Here is an 18141-nt window from a genome sequence, read left to right as displayed (position 1 = left end):
AACCCCCCCCCCCCCCCCCCCCAAACAAAAAAAATTGTTTTTTAACTGTAAGAGGGCAGCCACTTTCCTCACCCTCTCTATATATAGATATATATGTGTGTGTGTGTGTGTGTCATTCTGGACAGAATTGGAAACAGAGACCAATAACAGAATGTCTACAAGTTGAAAAATAATATTACAGGGTTTAGACAGGATAAAGAGGGGAACATATGGTTCCAGAGAGTAGTCGGGGATAAACAATAACAAATTTATAAATTAATCATACGATAACAATAAACAGATTATTAACTACAATGTACTTCAACAAAATATGAAAAATCTAATTAATACGCTTCATGGATAAACACTAGAATGATATGGCATCCCATTAAGTTTACAGATATCATAAGTGAATCTGTCAGTGATCCTATAGGCTAGCAAGCACGCAGTATTCAATAACCGGATTAATATATATGATAGGAATAATCAAACTTTATAAATTGTTTAATCAAATTTTACATATCAATTAGCTATACGGTTTCAAACTTTCTTGAACCCAATTATGGTCACGAGTTGTTGAGAGCAAGTAGATTTGAAAGATTGAAATTTAGAAACCCATATATTAAGAATTCCAAGCCTTCCTAAGGAACAAAATCCAGACAGGAAAGCTGTGTCATTCCCTCTTCCTTTCCTCTGAATCTTTAGAAATATAAATTAAATATATACATATATATATATATATTTAGAAATTAACTGTCTATTGCAAGCATAAAGGACCAACATTTTCATCATGACAAGCAGTAGTAGTCTTCAGTTCTTGTCACAAATGAAAGCCAATTCATCAACATGTTAACATTTATTCGCTACCAAATCATGTCTCTGATTGTAATGCCAGTATCAGTAACGTATCTTTGTGTCTAAAAAACTAGAAAATACTAAAATCAAACTGCAACTGAGCCAAGGATGACTTCCCAATGGAAAACAGCAGCCTTCTCGAACACCATCGAATACAGGCTGCTGTGATGATTTGCGGGCCACGTCTCTTACTGGAGGGCTGAAAGATGGCAGCGGTTCCTACCCCCACTTGCATCAACTAGATGAGTTCCCATGTTCCCACGTACATGAGCAGGATAGCTGGAGAACCCGAAATCTGGCTGCTGAAAGATGCTGTCACTGTTGGATGCACTTGTGACTTCGGAGCAAGAGGTGGTGGACGAGCCATCTTTATAGTTTTCTGCCTGATGGACTTCAGATTCTGAAACATTTCCAGTCAAATGTAGCTGAGCAAAGCCTGCTGCATCCACACCATGGATTTTGCGGCTAGGGTTGGATTCTTCGACTTTCTTTGCATTGAGAAAGCGTCCACCAGATCCTCTAGCCCTCTTTAGTGCATGAAGATGCCGAGATTCATGAAGATATGGCTGCACATATATAGTTCAAAATTGCTTTCCTTAAGAGGTCAAATCAGCACAACATCAATCCATTTTCATAATGTCCTTCCTGGATACTGAGAATGGTAATCAAAAAGGCACATACCTTTCGAGCTTTGATGAGTTTGTTCTGAGCTTCAAGCTTGGCACGATACTGTCTCCGCCTGAGAATTGCACGGTACTGTTTCGAATTGACATAAATGGGTTCATCTTCTGTAAGATCAAGAGGCAACGGCACACGAGCAGGAGCCAATCCCATTACCTGGGAATGATGAATGTGAAATTCAAGTAATAAATATCTCATAAGATGACAACAGAGAAACACATCTTCATATGACACACAATACAGCTGAGATACTTTTATATATCACAGAATAATTGATTGTTAAGGGAATCAGAATCCATGTCAAAATTACTGGCTAGTGGAATCCACAGGATTAATATAATATAATATCTTGTGGACTATTGGCTGTCTACCCAACTTCAAAATACTTCATCGAGAATAACCTCGCTTGGTTATAACCATTTGCATCTATGCCTTGAAAGTTCAATAGTCATTAGAAAATAGCTTTTTTGTTAATAGTTAGGAAGACAACTTTCCCTTCCTACTATTATAAATTATATAAAGCATTCTGAAGAGAATAAAAGCAAAGGAGATGCAAAGCAAAAACGAATCAGAAAAGTTGTAAAATTGTAAAATACATTATAAACTTACTTTATAAATGTAGAATAATTTATAATGCCAGAGAAATAACACGTAGCACTCACTTTACTGAAATAAACAATCATAGATGCCTGGGAAAGTACCACATGTCTAAAAACGTGGGCCAATGAAAGAAATTACCAAATCTTGTTGAAATTACTTATGGCAGGCCAAGTTTAGTGCAAAGCCACTAATTTTGGAAACTCAACTTTGGAGACCAACATAGAACATATGCAAACAAATTAGTAGATGATTACAGCAACAAATGATAAAAGCATATCAGAGCTTACACTATAATGTATGAAACACTTACCATAGCCTGTGGCCCATAGGCACCACCCAATAAGCCATTAAAGCAAGATTCAGCATAGTGAAATGGAATGCGACCCTATAATAGTAACAGTGATAATGTAAGATTCTGGTCCACCCTCATAAGCAGCAAGAGATGGGCGGGTTTTGACTTACAATTGGCTGGCTATAATCAAGTTGTGAAGGAAAGACAAAGTCCTGAGCTCCCATTGATGAGACTAGTTTTATGTCACCTCCCACAGACCTCACCAATGCTTCATTGTGTCCTAGCGAGTATTAGAGATAAATGAGATAAATCATTGATTCAAGGTGAAAAGCCAATTTTTCATTTGATAGCAGCTAAGGCAAAGGGAACAGAGAACACAATTTTTGATATATGCATCATGATCACGTAATATTTACTATTTCAATAGGTAGTTACTATGCGACCTGCAGGTCCCTTCAACATCTCTCTCTTTTTGTCATGCTAAGGAGTTCATTATGAAAATCAAAAAGTTCCCCATGGAAACACAATCTATAGAAATTGAGGTGGACGAAAACACCCTTACAAGCATCGATACGAAATTTCTCACAAAAGCTAAGCATAAACATTTTAAAATTTCATAACAGAACATGAAAATTTTGGGGAAGGTGCGTAATTACTGACCTGAATTTGATGAAACCATGCCTTGTCCAGAAGGGTTGCTTTCCTTCATACTAGCCACTTCAGAGTGAGATTGACCAGTTGATTGAGTTGAGGATGAATCCTGATCTTGAAACTGGAAACTTAATTGCTTAGCGTAGTGACCGTGTTGTGCTGGAACTCCCATAGTTAAGCTTAGACTTTTGGATATGGAAGATTGATAGACATTTGATTCAGTTGGATTCTTCCATGACGAACAACCAACAATAAAAGGGGATCCTAAATGAGCAGAACTGATACCAGAATCTCTCTTACACAAACTCTGCATTGTCTTAAACTACCACTTGGACCATAAGGAAATTACAAGGATAAGCTTCTAGATCTTCAAGTATGTCAAAAAGAAGAAACCTAGTAATATATTTAGCTTCACACTCATCAGCAACCGGGCAACCAAACTAGCATATGCTGCCACAAAGCATTATAATTATAAGCAACATCACCTTTAAAAAATTAAAAAAAAAAAAAAAGAGAAAAAAAAAGAAAATCAATTTGAAGAGGGAAAGTTGACTAGATGATAATGCGAAGCATCCCAAAAAAGGTAAACCTACAAGAGTAGACAGAAGTCGATTTATCAGTGAGAAGTTCAAAGAACTTAGGCAAAGTGATGAGTATGTGTAAGTTCATATTATGGACTTAACGACACCATGAAAGAAAAATTATCTTGGAGCCAAGAAAAATCATTTCCAGACATCTTTTTATCGTACATAAGCTTTAAGCTGCAGAGGTTACCCTCCATTACCATGATCATAATTTGGCATAAATGTCTTTTAAATCTATTCAACTTCAGTACGGCAGCCTTTATATTACCAACAAATATAGGCTATAAGAACCAAGTCAGTATCCCCCAAATCAAGGTACCAATTTGCATGTCTACTTTTCGTCAGTACTAAATTTCACTTTCACATGCCGTACAGAAAACCAAGAATTTAAAAATGTTTCAACTGACATGGCCAAATAAAAGTAAAAATAATTTTGGAAAATATGATCAGTTCAGTTAACAATTAACCCAAAAGATCAATCAAAAGGCAGCACACATCGAATCACTACACATACAGATAAAAAGTAAAAGAAATTACATTAAAGAACAAAATAAGTCAAAAATGGGTTCGCAACCAGGTCTTATAACAGGGAACAAAATCAAAATGAATTTCCTTAAATATCAGACTGCAAATAGTAAATAAATCATTCATTAAGAAAATCATTTTATATCCAGGAAATGGGGAAAAAAAATACGGAAAATAGAACCATAGGCGAAAACGTTGAATAAATTGTCACAGAAAAAACAAAAAAAAAGAAAAAAAAAAAGAAAAAACAACTTTTAAAATCGGAGGCAAAGAAAAAAACAAGAAATATGATGCTTAAAACAGAACCATTTCATCAATACTCGGAATTGGAGTATCAAAACGTGAAGGAAACTATCTGCCCATCACCAACAACATATAATACCCATAAACCAGCAACCCAGTTACCCATATGAGCCTTACCAAATCAAGTAGCTCATCATTTCAACATTAAAAACATCTTAAGCCCCACATGCAATCACATGAGAGACTCAAACCCACAAAGATTTTCCAAATGAAGTTGCTAAAACAACCAAAAAAAAAAAAAAAAAAAGTTAAACCCAGCTGAAGGGGTTAAAAAAAAAGGGGGCATAGAAAAGTAGAGAAAGACCTTTGAAATTTGGTAAAGTGCAGAGAAAAAAAATTAATGGGTATTGTTGTAAGCTTGGAATTGTGCATGTCTTCTTCTTCCTTACCTTAATCCCACAAAAAAAAAACTCACTTTTTCTCTCTCTCTCTCTCTCTCTCTCAAACTCACTAAGGGGTTGAGAACTGAGGCCAGAGAGCGCTGTTTGCTTTGGTGCTAAGCCTGAGAGGTCTACTACATGCGGATTTCTTTTGCATTAAAACTCTCTCTCTCACTTCACCACTCCCTCTACCACCTTCCCATCTTTCCTCTTTTTTTTTTTTTTTTTTAAATAATATATGTATAAATATATATATATATATATATATATATATATGAAGCAATGTTATGGTTTTTGTATTTATTATTTTATCTGAATAAATTAAATTAATATAATAGAGGGTTTGATTTTATTTATGATGTATAGTAGTTTGGTTTTGTCGCGTAGTAGTAATGATGATGAATGTGCTTTAAATCCACTCTCACAAACTTCATTTGTCTTTCTTCTTCTTATTACACACACTCACTCTTCAATGCACCCCCACCTCATTAGCCGCCTTCATTTTTCACTCCACGCGCTCTTTGTCCGTGATACCCACTCTCCTCTGCCCAATCTTTATTCTTTTTTGAAGATATGTTAAAGCATGTTATAATAAGTTTAAAACAAATAATTAATTTTAGGAATTTATATTGCAATAATTGAGGTTTTTCATTAATCTTTGAATGGTAAAAAAAATTGGTTGATTTTAAAAAAATGGTTACTTTTACAATTATTATTTAATTAGCAATTTGATATTACCACTAATAAAATGCTAGTTAAGTTGGTTAAAAAAAATGTTAAAAATAAAATACGAAATTAAGGCCATATCCAATTAAATATGGAAACACTTATTCTTAAACACAAAATTTTGGCAATTTAGGAAACACTTATTGTTAGAGACAAAAATTTGGCAATTTAATAATAACCATTATTTTAGTATTTATGTTATTGTTATAAAATAATCAAATCTAATACAATCATTACATGAAATATCTTATTAAGTCCTTTTTAAATAATATTTTATAGTCAATTTTAATTCAATAGTATTTTAAGTTAATACTTATCTGTTGTACACATTATTGTAATTTTTAACGCTGTTAAAATATGTATAAATATGAGTCTTATGATAATTTTTTCAGCATTTATACGTGTGTGATTGTCACCCTCTTAATAAATCCACCTCTTAATGCACGCGTTTCTCTGTGAGTATTTTTCCAACAATTTTTTTTTCATGCTACAGAAAAAAAGGAGGAGATATTGCAGCTTTTTGATTAATGTCTCTCCCTGCTTATGGTTATTTATTACATGAGTGCCACAACCTACATTTTATTAGAATTTAATGTTTTTATTAATTGTTTTCAATCGTCAACTTGGTTTTAAATTTCTGCTTGAAAAATGCAATTGAGTGAAACAAAATTATTCACGTTTCCAAATACCATTACTCCAAAACACACCTCAAAGAAATTTCAAACTTTATCTTCTAAATACTGTGGCATATAATGCTTGAGTTAGTCGATGTCAAATGTCAATAAATATATGGAAACAGATATTTTTAAAGAAAAATTTCTTTTACACGTTAACGTTTGATGAAAATTCACTAATATTTTAAGATTTAAAAAATTATCATTTACATTTTTTTTTAGATTTGAAAAAACAATCATTTATCATTTTTTAAGTTATTTTTTTAAATAAACTGATTTATAAAAATTCTATTTTATCCCTTAATTTTAAGATAAATATCAAAACATTATTTTATGGTCTTTTTATATGTCATGTTAAAAATTATAATTTTATTTATCATTTTTACATATATTGTTTATCATTATATAAATGAAATTTATAGTAAATGATATTTTTTTAATATACATTATTATAAAGTAATTAATAGAATAATAATGTAATATTTATTTGACATACAAGAATAAAATAGACTTTGCATAAATCAATTTAAAAAAAAAAATCCAATAGTGGTAAATGATGATTGTTCAAACCTCGTAAGTGATAAGTGATGAAAATTTTCCTATATTTAAAGGTTGAATAATTTCAAACTCAATAACCCTTTAATTTTTGGGTAATAATAAGTTAAATAGTAAACTCACCCCGACATAAGCATAACCAAAATTCTTATCCTTTATGAGACAAAACTCAGCCAAGGTCTTTATTGTCTTTTTACTCTTTAATTAATAATAACATTATTAAGTTTATATACTTTTGGCTTCACTATAAGAGAATTAGTTTAATTGCATTTAATTAAACATGTTCTTATCTTGATGAAACATTATTAAAACCAACAACAATGACAACCACAAGCATCATTCCAAACACATTTTTTTAAAAGTAGAAACAGAAACCAGTTAGATGAGTATTAATTTATAAAATAAACAAGGGTATAATTAGCAAAGGATGGAATACAAATAGCGATGTTTATCAAATAAATTAAAAGGGTTTTATCTTTTAAAAATCATATCATAGTACACAAATAAAATTTATTAATATCTTAATGTTAAAAGAATCCACGTTACCAAACAGGATTAAATACTAAATTATTAGTACTCTAGAAAAATATCCCCTTTATTTTAAGTAATAAAACAGGCTTATAAGGTATCAATCGATTGGACAACTAATAAGCATGATCCACGTTTAAGTTTTTATGGCAATGTTGAATATTGGGTAGATATTTAATATTAATAATATATGATTAGAAAGTCGATCCAAATCTTAAGTTCATAATGTAATGAAATAAAATTGCCACCATACAATTCTTGGAACATTGTAGGTCATGTCTCATGTCGTGGCTTCCATTGCAAAGCCTACGTCCATAACCTCGTATACTTAGGAAATGATGTTAGCGGCCAAATTTTGTTATTTAATTGAAATTCTTGTAAGTAGCTTTATTAATATTCTCTCATCAAATAATTCTTTAAGATAAGGTGATCATGCTTGCTTTTGTCACTTTTATAAAACAGCGGTTACCTTGTGGGTTCATTGAATTTCAATTTTCAAAATGGTGTTTCTAGTTTCTTCAATTTTCACTGTTTAACAAAAGTAACTTTTCGTAGCACTACTACTATTATTTTTCAAAAACTTTTCCAATAAGATTTTCAGAAACAAACTAGCAGATCAACTTTGAGAACTTTCCAACATAGAGAACTTTTATTATCGTATCAGAAGTTATTGTAATACATATAGATTTAGGGGATATGGGTCAGAATACATAATAACATTACGGGGTCGGGTCGGGTTTTGGTGCTATAGCCACCATATGATAACATGCATAAGTGTCTGCAACAAACTTTCTTTTTTTTTTCAATTTTTTTTTTAATGTAAAATCAATGTTAAATAAATCCAAATGAGTGAAATCCATAAAATATAAATATTGCTTAAATTAACCCCAAAAAAAAAAAAAAAAAAAAAACCCAAAAAAACAAAAAAAAAAAAAGTTGGGATAAGTGTGAATTCACTATATGGAATTGGGAAATCCTGAGTCAAGCATGGTCCAGTGGGGGTTAAACGCATAGAGGGCCATGAAGCTGAAGCTAAATCTGGGGAGGAGTAACCTTCATCTTGGCATACAAACTGTCAACCACCGGATTGATCATTATAGACTGGTAGGGGCTCTTTCTCTTCAAAAATTGTTCCAAGTCTTTCAGGGGTTGGTTGTTCTGTTCTTTAGCGGTTGACCAGAACAACCAACAATCATTCAGCCGACATGTCACAAACTTGTTAATAGTCTCGTCCTTTATATGGCATTTCCTGACAGGACAAAAAACTCACCTTCATGAATTGCTCAACATCAATCATAAATAGCAACATAAATAACTATATATATATATATATAGCATATAAACTACAAGAATCTGTATGCAGTGACTGATTATACATAACAACGTATAAAAATACACCCCCAGTAACCAATAAAGTTATCCCACACCATTAGACTGATGAAGCCAGATTACATAATTGATCTCATGAAAAATCAAATTAACATGCTTTTAGAATTCTAAGAAATTATTAATATTAATTATTTTTCAAAAGCATCAGCTGTTGGGGGAAACGGAGTAAAGGCTGATGCCGCCTGACTATGTTCTGTTTGAACTTCAGAACAAAATTTCCCAGGTATTGAAACAAAACTCACAATTCTAAGTAACTTTCAAGAACAATCAGATAGCACATTTTCTAGAACAATCAAGCTTAGAAGTGGGAACGCTATGAAAATTACTTACCGGTTGGTAGCTTGGCATGTATAAAACTTGCCTGGGGTGACCAACGAGTTGCCCATACTGTAAATAGAAAAATAAATGAAATTCATTACTGCTTAATTGAAATAGAATTCAAACTGTTTCAATATGGATCCCAGAGAAGTCCTAAGTAATGCAGTACCTGAGGTCCATTTGGATGAAAATATGCTTGTGGTGGATGGATTGGTCCAACCTGTGTATTATACATTACAGGCTGAGGCACATATGAGGGCCCAATCTGTAAACAGCATGGAAATTAGCACATGACACATGAAAACATACTACAAATACCATTACATATCTAAGTGAATATTAACCATAAATACCATACCATTACATATCTAAGTGAATATTAACCATAAATACCACGCCCTCTTAGTATGCCTTCTATTTTTGCTTTTCAGTATCCAGAAACAGCAGATAACAGTGTTACCAACATATTTCTAAATGAAATTGAAGAATCCATGCGACCATTTAAAGGAAAAGTCTCTTTACATATCAATGTTTCTTTTCCCAGAGCTAAAAAATATATACAAATTCAAAATTCATTACATTCCAGTCCAATTAGCTATCATTTTCCGAACAGTCACTACCTCCATACATCTTTACATCTACATAAAATCATCAAAACATCCTTCAAAGCAGATAGTGCTTTACCACAACTAGACAAATAGATTCACCTATCATGAGAAGCCTAGAAGCAATCGCAAATAAACTTATGTACCCCAAATGTAATTCATAAGCTGGTAAAATTGTTAAGACTTAACAAAAAACTACCACTTAATTGCATTTTCTACTTAACTCTTCATTTTGCAATCCAAATTGACTTCCAACATTCCTTTTACATCAACTCAACAATAAATCACTCTCCTTCAGTTCTGATATAACTAATTTTCTATCAAACTCCAAGTTACCAATCTCTAAAATTTTGTGAAGGCAATTTTCAGATTAGTTCCCTTTGAAAAATGACAACACACCCAATAGTAATGGTTTAACAGAATAAGATAATGGTGGGGTGTTCAATCATCATACCCTCATTGAACAATACAAACAGGCAGACACAACCAGTAACACTCTGTCCACCACCACCCCCCAAATTCACAATATGGTTTCTCAATCCATTTCAACTGACAGGGTAGACATAGTGCACATACATAATTTAGCAAGATTCTGAGAATACAATAAAGCAGATCTTTCAAAAGTTTCAAACTCAAGTTGAAGGATGGAGAATTGATTGATTCAAGTAACTTATATGTATCCATTACTTGGAAGTTTAAAGCAAAGCAATACAAACATAAATGCAAAATATGGTTATTTCAGAAGCAAAAAGTCATTTCTTTGAGAGAGAGAGAGAGAGAGAGAGAGAGAGAGAGAGAGAGAGAGAGAGAGAGAGAGAGCACTCAGACAAATATCTAACAAAGAATTACTTCTTCCTATAACTAATCGGTAACATGTCAATTCAAAATCCATTTGAATAAACCAATAAAACAACCCCTTAGTGCATCCGATTAATTGATAGTTCTAAATTATATATACAAACACACGCACATAATATAGTTGGGGAAGATACTGCATGAAAGATGTTGAAGTACTTACTCCAATACCAACGGGCATGGGGGGCATCTGCGGTACAGCAGGTGAAAAATAATAGGTACTATCAGACACTGGGGAAGGAGGCCTAACAGGAGCTTGAGAAGGAACAAAAATCTTCGCATTCGGATTAAGTTTGAATTCCTGAAAAAAGTTAAGAATGGAGAGCGAGAGAGAGAGAGAGGAAAAAAAGAGTAACCAGATATATCATTTATATACGAGAAAACCACCTGACAAGAAAGCATTTCCCTGCAAGGAAAGAAAGGAAGAATTAATCACACCTTAGCATGGGGATTCAATGTTGACTTTTCAGAGGACAATGAACCCATTGATGAACTCGGTGATAATCCTGGACCGCTAGAAGCAGAAGCAGCAGCTGCACATTCTGAACTGCAGGATGCAGAACTACCAGGTCGTCCATGAGAATTTACATTTTGCGTTTGTCCATGTGCTTTGCCAGTTATTGAACCCTCAACTAGGTCACCAGAAGGATTCACCTTCTCGTTATCCTTTACTGAAACATGAGATGGAGCATAAGAGGTAGCATTAGGGGATAGTCCCCCTTTATCAGCGCCATCTTTCTTCCCACCCAGTGATGAGAGTGAATCTACATTCCATGATCAACAAAACATTTCAGTAATGGAGAACCCCCAAAAAAAATAAAAAAAAATGTGGCCAGACAGAGAGGATAAAATATTTGAGTAGGCACAAGTAAAACAAAGAAACACATTATTTTTAGGAAAACTAAGCTATGGAAAGAGAAAGACAAGACCTTCACCAAGATTGCATCTAAAAACTAAATAAGACTCGTCTATTTTCCTCCTGCAACTTATGCAGTAAAGTCACCTTATAGAAGTCCTAGGATGAAATACTTTTTTTTCTTTTATAAGAGAAAAAGAAAGGCAGCCAATCAAGAAATTGCACTCACCGTCAGACTTTGAACACTGAGGGTCCTCAATTACCTATGCCCCAAAAAAAAAAAAAAAAAAAAAAAGGAAGAAGTACAAAAGATAAATCAACAAAAAAAAAATGAACAAATAAAAAAACAACATTAGAAGCAGCTAACCAAAAACAATAAGCATACAAGGCACCTGGAACTTGTCAGACAGTCCCAATAAAAGAAGGAGAAGAAGAAAAGGAAGTTTAACTCACCGCCTGCTTTTCTACAAACTCATTACCATTATTTATCCCTCCATGTTCACTTAGCAGATTATCTTGGATTCTACAATTTCAAACATTGGGTAAAAGGAAAATTTAAAAAATTGAAATTATTTTATTTCCAGAATAGCCATTCATATATAATATATTAAAAACTTATCAAAAACCTGCTCTCACTGGCTGTAATGTACAAACTTTTGAAAGATGATTCTGATGCCAGCTCCCCAACATGATCATAAGAATCAGACCTATTTAAGTCCAAACCAGGATTTGATTGGGAAGATTGTGCTTCATCCTACAAGAAGAAGGAACAGAATCGGCAATCTATTACTAGCGTAAATTGCCTCAAAAAACAAGGTATGATGATGTTAAACTACAAATACATTAAATAAACTTTACGGAATTTTACGAAAGGCCAAATAATATCAATAATTCTCAATGCTAATACACTCAGCACTCTGTCCAAAAACAATCATAATTTTTTAAAAAAAATACTCTTAAAATGTCGAGAAAGAGAGCATTTGGGTAAAAGCTTGAGATCTGTAGTGTTCTTTTTTTTAGGGTAGCAATAGCTCTTAACATCCGGATTACCAAGAGCCACATTCTGCAGGATTATAGAAAAACCAAACAGCTATAATAACCTTTTTCGAAATGTTATGTGGTTCATTTTATTTGGATACTTTAATTGGCTCCTATACAAAAACTTCCTTTTTAATGATATCTTCTTGTTGGAAGAAATATCCAAAACCCATCAAATACAGTTAGCAATTGTTTAGAAGCATACAGTTAGCAATTGTTTAGAAGCATAACATGATACTCAAAAGAGGCATTTGACCTTTACATTACAGAACACATGCAGTGTACATATGCAACAAACAAAGTTGTAAATACACTGCAGACATGTAAATACCTAACTGCAGGTATCCATTAAACTAATGAATCATACTTTACCATCAAATATATCACAACTTCCAGAAGCAAGCTGGCAAGTAAAAGATAGGATAGCAAATATTAGACAGCAGATCACACCCAAAAATTCAGTTCAACAAAGGATACTAAAAACACTTTTCAACCAAATGAAGGGCAAGTATGAACCCTAAAAAATATTTTCCTATAGACGACATCCATCACATAGTATAACATCAACTATATGCATGAGAATTCATCATGCATATCATCCAATTGCATTATCCCTTCAAAGCTAATTAATAAGATCACACCATAAGGCCTCTGCAAGATTTTCTGAACCAGTAATAAAAAACTCTATTGACTAAGCTCATGTCCAGCAGAAGCTATAGCATCATTCTGAAATCACTTTTCAATGACCCACCCAAAAAATAAATGCACATGTATGGATATCACATAAACAATTTCCTAACAATGAATCCACAGTTCAACAGAAGATCACTGAACTAGATCAAACAAATCATAATATATTTAACTTTCAGCAGTTAGCTACAGTTGCTAAATTCAAGGGATTTGTACTTGGGAAACTACCGCAGCACAAGAGCTTGATGACACTCGAGCCACATCGTTGCTTTTCCCACTGCTCCAGTCAATTGGATTCTTTATTATAGAATCAGATGAATCTCCAAAGGTTTCATCATTATGAGAGTCCAACAATATGTCCTCATTTTCTTCATAACCACTATCATCAACCATCTTACCCCTAAACACAGAAGAGAATCTGGTTTCCTCATCGATATCAAAACTTTCATTGACGTGGATACCTCTTTCCTGCATCATATTTTTAAAACAAATGTATATCAAGATTCAAAAGGGAAGGATTTGAAGAAAATTATGACAAACGTTTTAGAGAAACAACAGGACATTCAACATAGATTCACCTCTGCCAAATGAAGATCATGAGTCTCCTCGCCCTCAATTTCTCTTGCAATTCTTTCAGCCTTCTTTTCCAATTCTCTCGTTTGAGGACCCCTCTCAAGTTTTGTTGTATAAAGTTCCTCATCAAATGTGCTTTTAACTCCAAATAACGCTTCATTTGTTTCAAACTGATCCCAGCCCCTAATGGAAAACAAAACAAGTAAATCAGTTGAGCAAAAATATAAAAAAGAAGATTCTCAAAGAAGCAGCAAACATAAAATACACAAACACCGAGATACAAAATATTGTCAAATATCTTCCTCAGGGGAAAGGGGTTTTTGGTGTGGGGATATATATATATATATATAGAGAGAGAGAGAGAGAGAGCATTAAAAAATATTCTTATATTGCATACTACTTCGCAGAGAAAATATTAGAACACAAAAAACTACCAATTTGGGGAAAGAAATAATAGTAAAACAACCTATTCCAAGGGCCATTAAAGATATTCTCTAATTCAGGACACTGAGGATCATCTTCATCTGGGACCCATGGTTCAAGCTCTCTCTCCACCTCAACTTGACGAGATTGTGATATAAAGGAGTCTATCAAAATTTCCTGCTGCTTTTCACCCGGGACTTCATCCACTGAGCCATCCCTTGTTATAGGCACATCCTGCCATGATTAATTAGAACATCAGAACCACGACTGCACCATCACCAACCACATGTCAACATCTTGAATTAACTTCTATCACTCACAGAAACAAAATGCTAATTACAAATGTAAAAACAAGAACACAGATAGCATAAAATTGCCACAAATATAAAAGTTTCTAAAAACCAAAATTCAGACAGCATGATAATATAGCAGAAACCTTTGCTATAACTTGCACAAGTTCGTTAGCAGATATAATTAAAATCTTTGACAGGGCCTTGCTAACCGACTCTTGAACAGACTTCTGTCCTCGTAGAGAACCATCCTTAGTCATGCGAGCCATTCTCAAGGTAATCCCTGAATATGACAAGCAACTGAACATTAAGAAAAGCAGTTGGCACCATGAAGAAAAAGGGATGCCATCTAACTAATTTAATTCATATAATGATATTAGTAAAATAAAATGCATGAAACTAAGTCAACACCAGTAACAGTCGATAACTCTTTAAAAGACACAAACCCAGAAACATCCACTCTTCAACAAAAGCAAAATTAAAAAAACTTACCAAATTCCTTTTCGCCATTTGTTGCATGAAATATTCCAGAGTATATGGATCCATTTTTCACCTGGACTTCCACATGATGCCCAATAAAGCATGTAGCCAAATACATTAATCGATCACGAGAAGAACTCTCATAGCCACCAACTTTGGTACCTGTGAGAGAATCTACATGATAAGTAAGGAAAGAAAGACACAACCAATAAAAAGATTCATGTGGATCATGCCAAAGAAATTAACCTGCATTTGCTAATCTGTTGGCATTTAATTTCCCAGACTGCGACTTATTTTCTGCCCTAGTCCCCACTTCTCCACCTCTACGTCGACCAAATCCATTTGATGAAGATCTGACAGCTCGTTGAACATTCATCCTCACCACAAATCTTCAACCTGTGAAAAAAGAACTTGACGTTGAATAAGTCATGCCACTGGAATACTATATTTTTTGAGGTAACAAAAAGCCAAAATATATATATATATATATATTTATATAGTATATGGAAAATCTTCCAATAGCATGTATAAGCGGTGCTTCAAATGGAAATTTACATATAGAAGAAGTGAATTGTGGAACCAAGAAACTATAAGAAAAAATCAATAACAACAACAACAACAACAACAACACATAATTTAGCAGTTAAAATAGAGAATGCAAGCAACATAACATCAAGAACAGCACAATAATAAAATAATAACTTGCAAAGAAAAAAAAGAATTATGACTTTGCAACATATTTAGTTAAAAAACTATTTTAGGAGTACAAATGTGCGAGTACAAATGTGCAAATACAAGCAATATGATGACCTATACAGGAAAATTTCCCCGGCCCGAAAGTTCTGGTCCATTTTAGACAAAGAACAGTGGAGAATAAGTGCCATTTTGCAATAAAAGTATCACTTAGAAAGTCAAAAATATTGTTTCAACTCTTTTCTCAAATCTTGATTACTTCCTTCTTCATTACTACAAGCAACATATGAAGTTCAACAACGATAGCCAATATGTTAAGAACCATTGACCATCTAAATTCTAAAATGTGTGCGTATGCACAAATATGCATCACAGGCTCAATAATAGTATTCTATCAAGGTTAAAGAAGCCCAAAGAATAAGTTTTGCAGTAGATTCTAAATGAGCAACCACAACATATCCCAACAGCAATTTCCATAAAAACTAATTCAAATACAATTTTCCAACAGCTTAAGTAAAAAATAATGATAAACTGGATGCCACCTTTATTCAGTTGGAGCTACTCCCAATAATTCTACCTGAAGTTCCAATCAATACCTATAAAAAGGATAAAGATAAATAGGAAATATTTTTTTAAAACCACAACAAAGACAAAAATAAATAAAGAAATTAAAATGCTCATGCATGAGAGTGCGTGCGAGCACATGAAGTTGAAGTTTCAGCATTCACGTCACCAATACTCCAATGTCAGTAGAGTACAACAGTAAATAAATAAGCTCAACGAGGGGAGAAACACAAAAGACGTACATAATTAATTACGACAATATAGAGTCAAGGAAAAGCAAAACATAATATGTCAAAAAGAAAAGCATAACCATATGAACCCAGCAATGAATTACATATGCAATCCACAATCCAATAATGTATTTTTGAATCTCTTAAAAGCCTAATTAGCCCAACTTAAACCTCTAACCAATAATTTGTCCAAACTCAATACAAATTTTATAATTTCCAACCTAGCAACGCCATTGACCAAAAAGAAAAAAAGCACATAATCCAGTTTCTGTTTCATATACTTTCTACCATTTATAATCAGCAACGAAAATAGCGAGTAAAGCCCCCCCCCCAAAAAAAAAAAAAAAAGGAAAGAGATTAAGCCAGACCGGGCAAGTAAGTAAACCGCGAATTCCCGAAACTAAACCCCAAGAGCAAGAACCCCAAAATACATGATCCTCACCTTAATAAAGCTTAAGAGGCGCTATAATTGCTTCTGAAGCTGCTTCCGAGTTGGAAAAAGGGAAGTTGGGGAAATGAACTCAGTGAGTTAGGGTTAAGAAAATAGAGGTAGGTTTAGGGCTCGAATAGAGGAACAGATCGAAGCAGAGGATCAAAGCACGAACCCTGATGGCAGGCTAGAAGAGGTTAAAGGAGGAAGAGAAGGAGGAGGAGGAGGAGGGAGAGTCCTCGGTGTGATCGAGCGAGCGAGCGAGAGAGAGAGAGAGAGGGTCTGTGATTTTTGAAGACGGTGAGAGAGAGAAACAGCAAGACCTCTTTCAAGGCCGTAAAATTGTAAATCCGAAAACGTGGATTAGACTCCCCTGCAGCAGGGAGTTGGATAATATCATGGACTTTGATCCTTTTACCACCACGTGCTCACCATATTCCCAAACTCGTTTTGCTTTCCATTTTTTGTTTTTATTTCCCAACACGTTTTTCATAATATATTTTCTTCTCTCTCACTCTCAATTTTTTTTTTCTAAGTAAATTGATTTTTATGAAATATCTTAATTTTTTTTTTAATGCTATAGTATGAAAAATGTGGGTTATATATATATATATATATATATATATAAATATTAATTCCACTTTGGTTTTTTCTTCATTTGCCTTAAAAATAATAAAGATATAAGCCTTTGTAATAATAAATGATAATAGTAACAAATGGTTATCGATCAAACCAAAAGAAAAAGGTATTTTTTGAATGAAACAAAAAATTCCAGTAAAATTTTAAATTGACCACTTGATTATTTTACTGTTAAATTATTAAATGATGTATTTTATAGCTTTAGAAAAAATAAATAAATAATAAAAATGTGAACAACTGAAAAAACAACCACTCTGCGTATCCTTCAAAAAAAAAAAAAAAAAAAGAAAGAATCACTTAGACTTGGGAATCAGTGTGTTGATTAACTAACCTCACAATAAGACACTTTTACCCTTTTTCTTTTTTCTTTGTTTCTTTTTTTGTAATATGACAATAGGACACTTTTTTATTTTCACTTGACATATACATAAACATATCAGAAAAATAAAATAAAATAAAAAATAACTTTAGCAATTATTATCAAGTACTGAAATAAATATATAATAATGGAGATTTTAGAATCACAACATGAAATTCACTCTTACTTCCTATGGGCTTTCTTCGAATGTTGTTCAGGTCATATTCTATATTCTTCCATAATCATAAAAATATATGTTAATGTCACTAACCACTTTGTTGAAAAAAGGACAATAAGTAAACTTTTTCAAATTCTTTATAAACACAAAACTATCACTTTTCTTTTCATGTTTTTAGCAGAAAGTTTAGGACTTTTAG

General features: G+C 33.1%; 2 protein-coding genes across 9 annotated transcripts; both read right to left on the bottom strand.

The window, feature by feature from the left end:
• Window positions 1-687: 687 nt before the first annotated feature.
• Window positions 688-5077, bottom strand: LOC107403570 (nuclear transcription factor Y subunit A-3). 5 transcript variants are annotated; one of them, XM_048461778.2, is made up of 6 exons: window positions 4775-5077; window positions 3068-3647; window positions 2578-2687; window positions 2426-2500; window positions 1516-1671; window positions 688-1400 (listed from the first exon to the last, which is right to left on the bottom strand). In XM_048461778.2, exons 2-6 carry the CDS (start codon window positions 3369-3371, stop codon window positions 1023-1025), a joined length of 1023 nt encoding a protein of 340 aa, XP_048317735.1. In that variant the 5' UTR covers window positions 3372-3647; window positions 4775-5077; the 3' UTR covers window positions 688-1022. The 5 variants fall into 5 exon arrangements, with proteins under 5 accessions (XP_048317735.1, XP_015865962.1, XP_015865980.1 ...); XM_016010476.4 differs by having other exon boundaries at window positions 3068-3508; XM_016010494.4 differs by having other exon boundaries at window positions 3068-3498.
• Window positions 5078-7954: 2877 nt separating this feature from the next.
• LOC107403465 (polyadenylate-binding protein-interacting protein 4) lies at window positions 7955-17099 on the bottom strand. Of its 4 annotated transcripts, none has more exons than XM_016010353.4 (16): window positions 16780-17099; window positions 16086-16139; window positions 15097-15246; window positions 14863-15012; window positions 14517-14653; window positions 14124-14314; window positions 13663-13840; window positions 13301-13552; window positions 11983-12110; window positions 11810-11879; window positions 11586-11619; window positions 10939-11264; window positions 10664-10801; window positions 9210-9305; window positions 9053-9109; window positions 7955-8582 (listed from the first exon to the last, which is right to left on the bottom strand). In XM_016010353.4, the coding sequence occupies exons 3-16, from the start codon at window positions 15224-15226 to the stop codon at window positions 8553-8555; spliced, it is 1917 nt and encodes a 638-aa protein (XP_015865839.3). In that variant the 5' UTR covers window positions 15227-15246; window positions 16086-16139; window positions 16780-17099; the 3' UTR covers window positions 7955-8552. The 4 variants fall into 4 exon arrangements, with proteins under 4 accessions (XP_015865839.3, XP_015865852.3, XP_015865846.3 ...); XM_016010366.4 differs by having other exon boundaries at window positions 13313-13552; window positions 16780-17098; XM_016010360.4 differs by lacking the exon at window positions 16086-16139.
• Between the last annotated feature and the right edge of the window lie 1042 nt (window positions 17100-18141).

Source organism: Ziziphus jujuba, chromosome 1 (genome assembly GCF_031755915.1).
Source record: "Ziziphus jujuba cultivar Dongzao chromosome 1, ASM3175591v1".
Taxonomy (NCBI): domain Eukaryota; kingdom Viridiplantae; phylum Streptophyta; class Magnoliopsida; order Rosales; family Rhamnaceae; genus Ziziphus; species Ziziphus jujuba.
The sequence above is the reverse complement of the archived record's forward strand: the minus strand, read 5'-3'. Positions and strand labels throughout refer to the sequence as shown.